Genomic DNA, 13358 nt, shown 5'->3' with positions numbered 1-13358 from the left:
CATCCCGGTCAGTCCCAGCCCCAATCAAGCACAACTCCAGAGCCCAGGCAGCAGCCACTCACTCCACAAGCCATCAGTCTGCAGCAGCCACATCTCCCAGTGACACCTAAACAGCCAGCAGCTGTCCCATCGGACACAGCCCCAAACCAGCCAGGGTTTCTTGCAGCCATAAACATTGTGGGTCAGGGTCCTGGCAAAAGAAACTCAGCTAGGTTTGCAATGCCGAGTGTTTGAGTCTCCTCGCTCTAGAGGGAGTGCTCTGAACGGTAACAGTCTGAGCAGACACAGCACTTTGGGAGTCCCTCACCCCCAAGATGAGCTTAATTTTTCCTTGCAAATGGAAAACAAAACAATTCTTGGGTCTGTCAGTAGCTGTCTCTGAGGGGAGGGAGGTGCCAGTAGCAGCCAGTGAGCAGGGAGCAGATTTGCATGAAGGGGCCGTTCTCCAGCGCTGGGGGTTTAAGAGAGAATCGGAGGGTCCCAGCCACAGACCCGTTTGCCTCAGGAAGCCGAGCGCATCTGGATTCCCACCATGGCCTGGGCCCCTCTGCTCCTCACGCTGCTCACTTACTGCTCAGGTGCAGAGATGGGGGTGGGGGGTTTATCTCACTCTTACTATCAAAGGGGACTTTGATTTTAGAGCCATTTCTCCCATTGCTTCCCCAGGCTGCCGGCCCAGAGCTTTAATCATCATCATTTTATCCCCATGTTTTCTCCTCCTGTTGCAGGTTCTCTTGCCCAGTACGTGCTGACCCAGCCGCCTGCAGTGTCTGTGTCTCCAGGGCAAAGTGCTCAACTCACCTGCACAGGAGAAAAGTTTGACAAATACTATGTGCAGTGGTACCAGCAGAAACCTGGCCGTGCCCCCGTACTCGTTATATACAAGGATAGTGAGAGACCCTCCGGAATCCCCGATCGATTCTCTGGGGCCAGCTCCGGTAACACGGCCACGTTAACCATCACTGGAGTCCAGGCACAGGACGAGGCTGATTATTACTGTCAGCTGTGGGACGATGACAATAAGACTTCTCACAGTGACACAGCCAGATGGGGAAGTGAGACACAAACTGCCCATTGACACGGGGGATCATTTATTCTCATTCTTTCTGCAACAGTGTGAAGGGCCATTTCTGAGCTGGGAATGAAGGCTTCTTATTTCATCTGCCCACTGGGCTCACAGTTTGTTTCCTTAGTGACCCCTGGGAGCAATCTCACCTCTCTACACGGGGCAGAATCCTGGCCCCATTGAAGTCTTCAGTGGCGCCAAGTTTTCCCCAGAGGCTTGCAAATCAAAAGGCTGATGCAGGGAGCAATGGGGTCTCCTCCTCATTCTTCTTACAGGGTGAAACAAGAATTAAATTCACCCCTGGGTCTGTTACAGCTCTGAACTCTGCTGCCTCTTCTGTTGTCCCCACTGAATGAGGACTCCCCTCACTTTGGTAACAGGCCAAGGCTGGACAGCGATCTCCAAGTTGATGGCATGATCAACCTGATTGACACAGTTAAGAAGAGCAGCCTGCGAAGGAACAGTCTGTGTGCTGCAATGACTGTTTAGTGATGCTTCTCTACAGCCATGCAGAGGAACAGTATCATGGCATGTGTGACATTGACGACTAGGGGGAGCTGATCTTCCACAAGCTGCAGAAGGGTGCAAAATGATGTAACTCCTGGGGGAATTCTGCGCCATAGTGCGTGCACACAATTCACGTCTCCCGCAGATTTCTTTGCTTCCCTTCAGAAAAATGACTTTCTAACAGGGAAGCAAAGGGAAGCTGCAAGCACAGTCATGTACCACTCCCCAGCAGCACAGGTACATCATTTCAGGTACCTGGAGCAGCCGACGGAGAAGTAAATTACCACAGGGCTTGCAACAACCCAGCCAGTGGCTCCTACCCTGAACCAGGATCAGCTGCTAGTCTTGGCTGGGCTGGAGGCAGGAGATGACAGGACTTCCTCTTCCCCTGCAAGGCGTGGCTGGGGCTGTGTCAGACCCACTCCCAGAAATGTTCCCCAGTTGCAGCAAGCTCAGCATCCTCCCCTGCTTCCTGCCCCCATCGCTCCTAAACTGCGGGGGGAGGAGTCACTGTACGGGGAGCTGTTCCCCCATCCGCCCAATCTCCTTGCATCTGGGCCTTCCATACCCAGAAACACCCACCAAGCTTCACCCCATGCCCCCTTAACTCACCTAGAACTCCATACCTAAACTCCTCTCCTCCACTCCTGCACCCAGACCACCCCCACTCAAACCCCGATGAGCCCCACCCCCGCATCCCGAGCCCCCACATCCAGACCGCCATACCACTGACCCCCATCTAGCTGCACCCAGACTCCCCTGCTGAGACCCCCACACCCAGACCTCTCCACTGATCCCCAGCCATCTTCACTTGGAAATCCCTGCAGAGTCCCATAGCCCCTGCACCTTGAACCCGCACAACGAGCCTGTGCATCCAGATCCCCCCGCACCTAGACCCCCCCCCCACTGAGCTGCCTGCACTCAGATTGTCCCACACAGNTCCTCATCTGCAGGGGGAGGGGTCACTATAAGGGGAGCTGCTCCCACATCTGCCCAACCCCCGTGCATTCGGACTGCCCATACGTAGACACCCCCGTCAAGCCTCACCCTGTACACCCAGAACCCCCCTAGCCCTCCATACCCAAACCCACCCCACTGAACCTCAAACCCTGCATCTGGAGCCCCCTTCACCCAGACTCCATGCCTCCGGACCCCCACCCCTGCACTGACCACCCCTCACTGAGCTCCCTGCACTCAAACCCCCACCCTGAAGAGCCCCACTGCCCTGCACCACCCTGAGCCCCCACGTCCAGACTGCCATGCCACTGACCCCAAACGAGCTGCACCAAGACACCCATCTTACTAAGCTCCACCCCCCCAGCACCCAGGCCCCCATGCTGAGCGCCCCACACCCACACTGCTGAGCCCCAGCCACCTTCACCTGGAAGCCCTTGCAAAATCCCATTGCCTCTGCACTTGGAACCTGCCCCCCAACGAGCCTCTGTGCATCCAGATCCTGCCACACCTAGATCCCTCACTGAGCTGCCTGCACTCAGATTGTCCCACACAGAATCCTCTCATCCCACACCTGGATCCCCCGACACTGAGCCCCTTCACACTTGGATCCTGCCTGGTTGAGCCTGCCTGCCCGCCCCACACCTGGTGTGCCTGGTGCAAAGGGGAAGGGCCCCAGGGTGTTTCTGGGGCAGCAGCTGTCTCAACTTATGAGACAGCATGCCGACACATTCACTCGCCCCCAATATACACACACTCTCTCTCTCTCTCTCTCTCTCTCACACACACACACACACACACACACACACACACACTCCTTCCCGCACACACATTTCAGTTGAAAAGCGGCTGGCAATCTAGTTGGATGCCCATGGAACAATGGGATTGAGAAACCTGCATCATGTGACACTGTACCTGCCCCATCAGGCATTGCAAACCCTTCCCAAAGCATCCTGCGGCCAGTTGTAGAGTGGGATAGCTACCCACCATGCACTGCTCTCTATGTCACTGCAAGAGCTGCTAGTGTGGTGGGTGCATGCTGCAGACATAAGATGCATAGTGTGGACATGCAACAGCAGTTTAATTAAAGCGCTTTACTTAAAGTGGCATAACTTTTGATGACAAAACTCTGCAGTGTAGACACAGCCTCAAAGTCCCCAGGAAACACTTGTGCAACCCTTCTGCACTATAAGCAGTGGGACCAGCTACCAAGATTACAGACTGGATGCAGTGTTGCCTGCCTGAGGGCATGGCTACACTTGTAGATGTAGAACGCTGTGAGTTAAACCCACCTTTGGAGAGCAGAGTAGGGAAAGCGCTGCAGTCTGTCCACACTGGCAACTGCTTGCACACTGGTGTGGCCATATTTGCGGCATTTGCAGTGGCATTGGCAATGGTGCATTATGGGCACCTATCCCAGCATGCAAGTGACTGCATGGTGCTTTTCAAATGGGGTGTGTGGAATGTGACAGGGAGTGTGTTGTGTGTATGTGAGGGGAGAGAGAGTGGGTTTGTCTGGGGCTGAGATCATGTCAGCATGCTGTCTTGTAAGTTCAGACAGCAGCAGACCTCCCCCTCCCCTCCTCCCCCCCCCCCGCCTCTCTCACACACACAGCATTCCTGGCTGTCAGAAACGGAGCTTTCAAGCATCATATCCGCATTCCTACAGTGATTCAGAAGAATGACAAGAGTGGTCATTTGACTTAAGGGGATTATGGGACGTTTCCGCAGGCTGATCAGAATGCAGTAATGCAACACCTCATCCACACTGGCGCTGCAGCGCTCCAGTGGGGCGCAGCAAACGTTATTCCACTCGCCAAGGTGGAGTACCAGCAGCGCTGTAGCCGCGGAATCAGAGGACTCTACATGCCTGGCCAGTATGAAAGGGTAGTGAGCTAGTGCGCCCGGGGCTCCTTTATTGCGCTGTAACTCGCAAGTGTAGCCAAGCCCTGAGTCTGTAAGAGACAGCCTGCAAAGACCTTGCTAAGGAGGTGTGAACTGTCCCAATCATTTCAATGGCATCTTAACTCTGAAATGCAGCACAGACAAGTAGAACTGGATGCAGCATGCAAACAATAATTCAAAGATCTCACTGGGCAGAGTATATAAGTGATTGTGTTGTAGGTTGTAACTAGATTTTGAATGAGTAAATGTAACCAGATTCCCTACGCATGTTGCTGCAGGTTAGATTTTCACAGCAGTGCACCTTATTATGACTGGCTGGCTGACTCCCTGGCAGTGCTTTGAAAATCTCAGCCATCTCATGTGCATTTGAAAAATCAGCTTAAAAGCCCAATTGCTTTTGGCCTTGACTCCCCAAGGAAGTGCCTCTCTGCCTCTGCTCACCTGTGGCTGCTGGGATTGGAGGAATTCACTGCCACCTGCAGTCCCTAGCCTCGGGGGCTGAGGGCAACGTGATTTCAGTGGGGAATCTTCAATGCTGGCATACACTGCCCTTGTTGGTCCTACAGATCCTGAGTCACAAAGTAAGGCCCCACTCTGTCCCTTTGCCCAAAGTGTGTGTGTGTGTGTCTGTCTGTCTGCGGGGGGAGGGCTTATATCTCAGTGTAATGAGTTTCATTACAGCCAGTTAATTGTCTGTGCTATTTAATAACATGGACATCCTCCTGCTGGGGACGTGGTGCACAGGTGAGAACAGGGGGGGCGGGTTACATACACTTTAAAGTTGCTGCTGAGACCAATGTACAAACCGTGTCAATAGCAACCAGGGATTGGCAGGGGGGAGTTGACAGGTCTCTACAATATTTTCCAGGGTTCAGTTCCCAGCCAGTGGCCCCATAGACTACCCAGCGGGGCTCACTTACTTAACAACCTCCATGTCTCAAGTGCTCAGATGTGCAGTAAGGGCTCCCAGTGAAGGTGCCATTTACTGCAAGGGGCAGCACTTCATTCATAAGGGTCTGGAAGAGCGAATGTGTCCATTGTCCAGTCTAGGGCAGCGTTTGGCTGGGATACAGTAAAGAAATGTTGGTTGAGCCCGGAGATACAGTCCACAGGCCGGTGCCCCCCGCTGAGCAGAGCAACATGGACGGCACAAGTACTTCAGAGCCACCCAGTCACCATCACTTCAATCTGCCCTGGGATCAGCTTTAGCCAGAGGGTTTCCATCCAAGATGGGCTTGGGGGAGGCTCAAAGGCTTTGCCAAGTCACTTCGTCTGTGTGTGAGTTCTCAGTGCCTGAAAACCCTCTGCTGCGGGGATCTCCTATACACAAAAAATACAAACAAAATCAGGAACCATTTCCAAGTTCAAATCTATCCCATTCCCTCCCCAGCAGAGGATCATGGTTGTGATGTCCAAACTGCTTGCAGATCCTCTTTGAAATGTTATTGTTTAAAAAAAAAAAACACAAAAGACATGGAGAACATGATGGGAAGATGTGTCATGTGATCAGGGTTTATTTTGGGCAAAGCACTTTTGCTAAAGCAACTAAAGATTCACAGGGAAAGCAAATAGCCCCCATAGACAAAACCACAAAGGGATTGGAGGGGAAAACTGGATATTCAGGGAAATTATTGTGCCTCCTTTGAAAGAAATAGTAGTTTTCATTCCACCCTCTTTATATATTGATTTAAACACCTGAAATGTCCTTAGGACATCGGGTGCAATCTCAGATCTCTTTTTGTTTTGTCCTGCCTGCAGAGTGCAGAGGCTGAAATTGACAAAACTTTCTCTAATAGCGGACTTGCTATTCATTTCGTGTGTGGGACCTTCTTATACTCAGTGGAATCCCATGCCATATGTGAAATTGTGGCTTGGAAAGGGCAGACGTACAGCGTATTCATCTCGAGGCATGGCACAACCGCAGGGAGAGCAGCAGGAGAGCTGTATGGCCCAATGTGGGAGTTGCTATAAGGATGCTTTGCTCCATCCGGTCCTTCCCATGGTCCCTTTCTTGTCCACGCTGGGCTGGCCCATTCACACCTTCCACGTGCCAGGACTGAGCCGGGGACTGGGGCGGCTTTGCTGTGGGTAGTGGTTCCCCTTGGAGCTGCAGCCCCCACCTGCCACTCCTTATTGCAGGCAGCAGCAGCAGGCATCTCGGCCATTCTCCCTGCTCACTGCAAGCTAGACCCTAGAGGAGAGCCCCTGCTGAGTGGGGGGTGGGGAGGAATGCAGAACCTTACTGTCTGCAGCCCGGCTGGAGGAGGAGGGAGGAGACGAGAACCAATGTGACAGGGAGTTTTCCCCTTCCACCTGCTCTTATTAGCTCTGGATTTAAGCTGTGCAGCCAAATGCTTGTATTTGTTGTGTATATTAGTATTGGAGAGATCCCCTCATCCCGGGGGCAGAAAAGAACTGCCCCTGCTATGGTCAAACACACCCTCCCCCCAGCAACTGTGAGTGAAATTAACAAGGATGCCAGAAAGGGCTCCTAACCCTGGGGGCTGAACCACGCAGGGAACAGCTGAGAGTAAACTGTTCTTATGCAGGGGGCAGGCTTCTCCCTCCCTCAGCCAGTCTCCTTTTCTTACCGGTCCTCCATACCGGCCCCTACCTGCTTACTTTCACCTCTGGTTGGGTCACATGGTTGGTTACCTGAGGCCAGGGCAGTAGAATTTGAACTGATGACCACAGTGGCTAGAACTGGCATTGTGGGATACTGCCGAATACTTCTGGAGGCCAGTTACAGCGCATTGGGTGGCCACACTGGCACCGCAGCACTGCAGCGGCAGCGCCATACACGCTATTCCTCTCGGGGACGTGGAGTACAGCGCTGCAAATGCCTTGCCAGTGTGGACGGGGAGGGAGTTACAGCGCTGGGGGAGCCTTTACAGCGCTGTATCTCGCAAGTGTAGCCAAGGCCTCTGTGTGAGCAACTTTTTAGGCTTGGAAGAAATGTTTGTGGTGTGTTGGTTATACAAGGCGAGAGGGAGCTGTGGGAGCTGCAGGAGAGTTTGCTGTCTGCCCAGGGCTCTGATCAGAGTCAATTCTTAGGGCAGAGTTGTTTCCTGGTCCCCTGGCCCTGGTGTTGGGCTGAGATTCCTGGGAGAAGGGCTTGCCTGGCTTCTCCATTCCAGAACCGGGATATGTGGAAATAAACTGAGCTAGACTCAGAATATACCCAGACTCCACGTCACTGATTGACCCTCCACTGGGGAGCTGGCCAGCAAGGCCCAAACGTCTCCCCTGGCTCACAAAGGGCTGACACTGGTGTTAGAAAAGAGACACCAATAGAAACATCTACCGGGAGGGGGTGGCTTCCGTCCATTGGGCTGTGTCAATTCTCGTCAAGGCAGGTGCAACCGCCTAAGTGCTGGGGAAATCCCTTCCACAGACGTGAGCAGGCTGGTGACATGATGAGTCCAGAGAAGAACAAACACCCTGACAAGGAACAATGTGAATGTTGGAAACAACTGTACACCGGTGTTCCCTGCAGCTGTGAGACAGTCGGTAGGGGCCAGCGTTCCCATGAGCTCAGCATGTAGGGACTGAGCGCTTGTGAAACGCTGGAAGGACTGATCATAGTAACAGCAACACTGACCACCAGGGGGCGCGCTTCACCTATCCAGTACTGGAGCTGGGTGTCTGGACTAGTGCAGCAGTGCACAGGTGTCAGGCTACAAACTGCTGGGATAGAGACATCTCTGGGCTTGGGGCTTTTCATACTCCAACAACTTTCCCCTTTCTAATGTGACCTGGAGGACACTGTGCTTTAGATTCTCACACCCCAGCCACCCCACTCCCCTCTCTGCTCCCAGCGCCCCGGAGCAGGGGGCTCAGACTGGCAGTCTCGTTTGGAACGGCTGGAGGATCATGACAAGATCACCAAAACCCAGTGGATGCTCTAACCCGGGAGGGGGAAGCTAAGGGGAGAGAAGCAGAAATTCTCTCCCTCTTCTGCTGCCACATTCCCGTCCCACTGCCCAGACCACGTCCTTCTGCAGGGAAGCCACTAAAAGCCGTCAGGAGCCAGCAGCCTCACTCACCATGGTCCCCATTGCGCACAGTATCCTTAGCTGGTTCCTCAACATCTTTCAGTGCAGTTCCCATGAGCAATGTGCAGTGCAGAAGGGTTGCAGCCCCTCCCCCATCCCTTTCCAGCAGTACGTCCCTCAGCAGCACCTTCCAATATCACCATAACAACCTTGCCGCACGTCCACCACCCAGCGGCAGCCATATTGTCCACTCCCAAACCCCATGCCTACACCACCCCCCAGGCAACAGTTGCTAATCCCAGAAGCCATCAGTCCACACCAGCCACACCTCTCAGGGACACCTGCACAACCTGCAAGTCCCAGCAGCTGTCCCAGCAAGGACAGCTCTAAACAAGCCATAGTTTGTGGGTCAGGGTCATGACAAGAAACTCAGCTAGCTTTGCAATGCCAAGCAGACGACATTGGAGACTCCTCGCTCCAGGGGGAGTGCTCTGAACTGTAACAGGCTGAGAGCAGACACAGCACTTTGAGAGCCCCTCACCTCTAAGATAAGCTTCATTTTTCCTTGCAAATGGAAAACAAAACAATTCTTGGGTCTGTCAGTAGCTTTTCTCTGAGGAGAGGGCAGTGCCAGCAGCAACCAGTGAGCAGGGAGCAGATTTGCATGAAGGGGCCGTTCTCCAGCGCTGGGGGTTTAAGAGAGAATCGGAGGGTCCCAGCCACAGACCTGTTTGCCTCAGGAAGCCGAGCTCATCTGGATTCCCACCATGGCCTGGGCCCCTCTGCTCCTCGCGTTGCTCACTTACTGCTCAGGTGCGACGAGTCTGGGGGTAGTGGGAGGCTTATCTCAGTCTTTCAATCAAAGGGGGTATTTCATTTTAGAGCCATTTCTCCCATTGGTTCCCCAGGCTGCTGGCCCAGAGCTTTAATCATCATGATTTTATCCCCATGTTTTCTCCTCCTGTTGCAGGTTCTCTTGCCCAGTACGTGCTGACTCAACCGCCCTCAGTGTCTGTATCTCTAGGACAAAATGCTCAAATCACCTGCACAGGAGAAAAAGTTGACAAACAGTATGTGAGCTGGTATCAGCAGAAACCTGGCCATGCCCCCGTACTCGTTATATACAAGGATAGTGAGAGACCCTCCGGAATCCCTGAGCGATTCTCTGGGGCCAGCTCCGGTAAAACAGCCACATTAACCATCACTGGAGTCCAGGCACAGGACGAGGCTGATTATCACTGTCATCATGATTTCAAAGACAGTAGTAACACTATTCACTACTCACAGTGACACAGCCAGATGGGGAAGTGAGACACAAACTGCCCGTTGACACAGGGGATCATTTATTCTCATTCTTTCTGTGACAGCGTGAGGGGCCATTTCTGAGCTGGGAATGGAGGCTTCTTATTTTGTCTACCCACAAACCCTTCTTGGCAACCTGGGCTCACAGTTTGTCTCCATAGTAACCCCTGCGGTGGGAAAGGGCTGAGTCCTCCCTCCCCTGGCACAGGTTCCAGGCTCTGCGCTCCAGTGAGTTGAGAGGCCCTTTCTGAGCATTGGAAAGTTCCCCAGCAGCAGGGCCGTTTCTAGCGTTTTTGCCGCCCCAAGCAGGAAAAAAAAAAAAAAAAAAGCCGTGATCGCAAGCGGCGGCAGCTCTACCGCCGCTTCATTCTACGGTGGCAATTCAGCGGCAGGTCTTTCTCTCTGACAGGGAGTGATGGCCCTGTCGCCGAATGGCCGGACGTGCCGCCCCCCTCTTCATTGGCCGCCCCAGGAACCTGCTTGCTAGGCTGGTGCCTGGAGCCGGCCCTGCCCAGCAGCCAGCTCTAGCATGGGTGGCTGCTGTCCCGGCCAAGCCGGCATTGCTACTGAGAACCCCAGGGGTCCTGAGGAAAGGGCGAGGAGGTGGCCAGGTTATTCAGTAGCCCACCAGCTGCTCGTCTTCTGAATCGAATCCTCAGGGGAGTGGGGTGAGCACGGCAGTGATGCCGTTACCAAGTGTCCAGAGGGTCGTCAATATGCACCTGCCATACTGGAGTTGTGCAGAGCAGGGATCGAACGCTTCGGGGGGGATCTCACCCCCGAAAGAGGGTTTGCTGAGAGTCCCCACTGGGTGCAGCACGGGGCATCGAAAGGCAAAGTAAATTCCACCTAACTAGAGCTGCTCCAAACGTTTCAGACAAATAATTTATTCAGCAAAAGCTGCAGTTTCCGTCCAACCGAAACGACGCACAAATTGGACCCGGCTGGTTTTGGCCAGTCACAAACTGGCCAGAGGTGGGGCTGGTGCTGCTCTTACTGTTCCTAACACTCCCCCCTACGCTTCGTTTACCCAGTGGGGAGGACGCTCACCTAGACCATGGGCAGCCCACGTTCAGCTCCCCGCTCTGGAACCGTTCCAAGCCGGACTTTTACAACACTCCAAAACGTAAAACATTTCAGATTCGATTTGAGCTGAACTGAATTTTTTTCCCGGCAACAGCCACGGAACCATAAACTCAGTTATTTGCCCAGCTCTCTTCATAACCTTAATCATATGGGTTGTGCTTGGTGGTCTGACTTAGCCTTCAGGAAGACCACCAATGTCTTGAAACAACCAGTGTGGATACGGGCCTGAACTGGGACAATGGAAGTGAACCAACACTGACCGGCGACCCTGATCCTTGGGGGAGTTCAGATCTAGAGATAAATTGCGCGGCTCAGGCCTGACGCTTAACAGGAGCATAATCAGCCAGGAGCTGGCACTCCAGAGCCCTGCCATTGGCAGCAGGGTGTGAATGGGGCAGCAGATTAAATACACATTGATGTTACTGCTGAAGCCAATTCACAAACTGTGTCACTAGTAGCTGGGAATGGACAGGGAGGGGTTGATAAATTTCTACCATATTTTTTTCTGGGTTCCCGCTCACAGCCGCCATCAGTATCAGTGTCCCCAGGCAACACCATGAAACTCTCCTGCACCATGAGCAGTGGGACCAGAATCAGTGGCTATGGTGTGTTCTGGTACCAGCAGAAACCTGGGAATTCTCCACAATACCTGCTGTATTACTATTCAGAGTCCGACAAGGGCCAGGGCTCTGGGGTCCCTGCTCACTTCTCCGGTTCCAAAGACACATCCAGTAACATCGGCTTTCTGACCATCTCCGGGACCCTGGTGGAGGATGAGGCTAATTATTACTGTGCTGTGTGGCACAGCAGTGCCTGTTACAGTGGCTCAGTCAGATGGGGAACTGAGACAAACTCCTCCCTCCCCTCCCCCCATCCAGCTTCTGTGGTGGGGGGAACAAAAACGCACAAGCTGCAGTGTTTGGTTTCTGTCTGTAAGGCATCACACAACAGTTATTCTTCACAGTGAAGGTCATTTCCCCACTCTCAGCTGTTGCCCAGAGCTTCCCTAGTCTTCCCTGTTCTCTCATCACACTCTCTCTGCTGGGGTTCAGGTAGACACCTCTAAGAACAGAAGAACGGCTATCCTGGATCAGACCAATGGTTCATCTACCCAAGTAGCCTTCCAACACTGTCTTCCAACAGTGGCCGGTGCCAGAAGCTTCAGACGGAATGAACAGAACAAAGCGATTACTGAGTGATCCATCCCCTCTCGTCCAGTTCTACCATCTAGTAGTCAGAGGTTTAGGGACATCCAGCGCATGGGGTTGCATCCATCACCCTCTTGACTAATAGCCACTAATGGACCTATTGTCCATGAATTTACCTAGTTCTTTTTCCAAACCCGGTTATTCTTTTGGCCTTCACACCATCCCCTGGAAACGAATTCACAGGCTGACTGTGCATTGTGTGAAGAAGTACTCGCTTAGGTTTCTTTTAAACCTGCTGCCTATTAATTTCATTGGGTGACCCCTGGTTCTATTGTTATGGGACAGGGTAAATAACACTTCCTTACTGACTTTCTCCACACCAGTCATGATTTTATGGACCTAGATCATATCCCCCATCTCTTTTCCAAGATGAACACTCCCAGTCTTTTTAATCTCTGCTCAGATGGAGGCTGATCCATACCTCGAACCATTTTCGTTGCTCCTCTTTATACCTGATCCATATCGGGCTACAACTCCCAGGTGTCAAGAGTTCCAAACAGAAGCAGTGGAACTTCCGAGAGGCCGACTGGGTAAAACACCGGGAAGCGCTGGAGAAGGGTGTGGTGACAACACCAGCCCGGCATCTCCCGGTAAATGAGACCTACTGTCGCTTCTGTGGTGCTATCTAAAGAGCAGCCTGCAGAGCCATCCCACGCAGTTGCTGCCCGGTCTACATCCCCTGTCTCGACGAGGAGAGCGCTGCCTTGCTCAAGCAGTAGGAGGCATCTGGTCACCCAGATGTCACTGACCATCTGATCGAATCATTGGACACTGCTCCCCGAGTCAGATGGGAGGAGACAACCGAGAGGATGAACTTTTCCCGCTCCAGCCACAAGTGTTGGAGTCAGCGCCGATGCCTTGGAGCAGCACAGCAGCCACCTGCACTCTGCCGACCCTCAGTGACACCCAACCAGGTAGCCGGAACCTACTGAAAGTGGCCAGAGCACCTTTGGAGAAACAGGTGCGAAGACAAGTGAGGAATGAATGGCGTATGTATAAATGTGTACACCAGATCAGAAGCTGCCCAGAACCATTCACCGTAACAGAACTGGAACAGACACTGGGTAGCATCAAGTGTGGAACAGCTGTGGGCTATGACACCGTATCTCGATAATTCCTGAAAAACCTTGGCCCCCATGCACAGCTTTGGCTTGTGAAATTCTTCACCAGGTTCATCAGTGAAGGGAGGCTACCGAAGACATGGTGCACTGCAAAAGTCATTGGCCTCCTAAAGCCTGGAAAGGACCCAAGACAAGCATCAAGCTATCGTCCCAGATGGTTACTGTCGGTGTGCTTCAAGTCACTGGAGTACTTGGTCCTACAGCGCATATTATC

The 13358-nt window shown here is 53.1% G+C and overlaps 1 gene segment (V, D, J or C); it reads left to right on the top strand.

The window, feature by feature from the left end:
- The first annotated feature begins 407 nt into the window (after positions 1–407).
- Positions 408–12652, top strand: LOC117888228. The segment is given in 4 exon segments: positions 408–578; positions 729–816; positions 11398–11624; positions 12504–12652. Coding segments are annotated over 4 exon segments (510 nt in total).
- Positions 12653–13358: the final 706 nt, after the last annotated feature.

Source organism: Trachemys scripta, chromosome 15 (genome assembly GCF_013100865.1).
Source record: "Trachemys scripta elegans isolate TJP31775 chromosome 15, CAS_Tse_1.0, whole genome shotgun sequence".
Taxonomy (NCBI): domain Eukaryota; kingdom Metazoa; phylum Chordata; order Testudines; family Emydidae; genus Trachemys; species Trachemys scripta.
The sequence above is the reverse complement of the archived record's forward strand: the minus strand, read 5'-3'. Positions and strand labels throughout refer to the sequence as shown.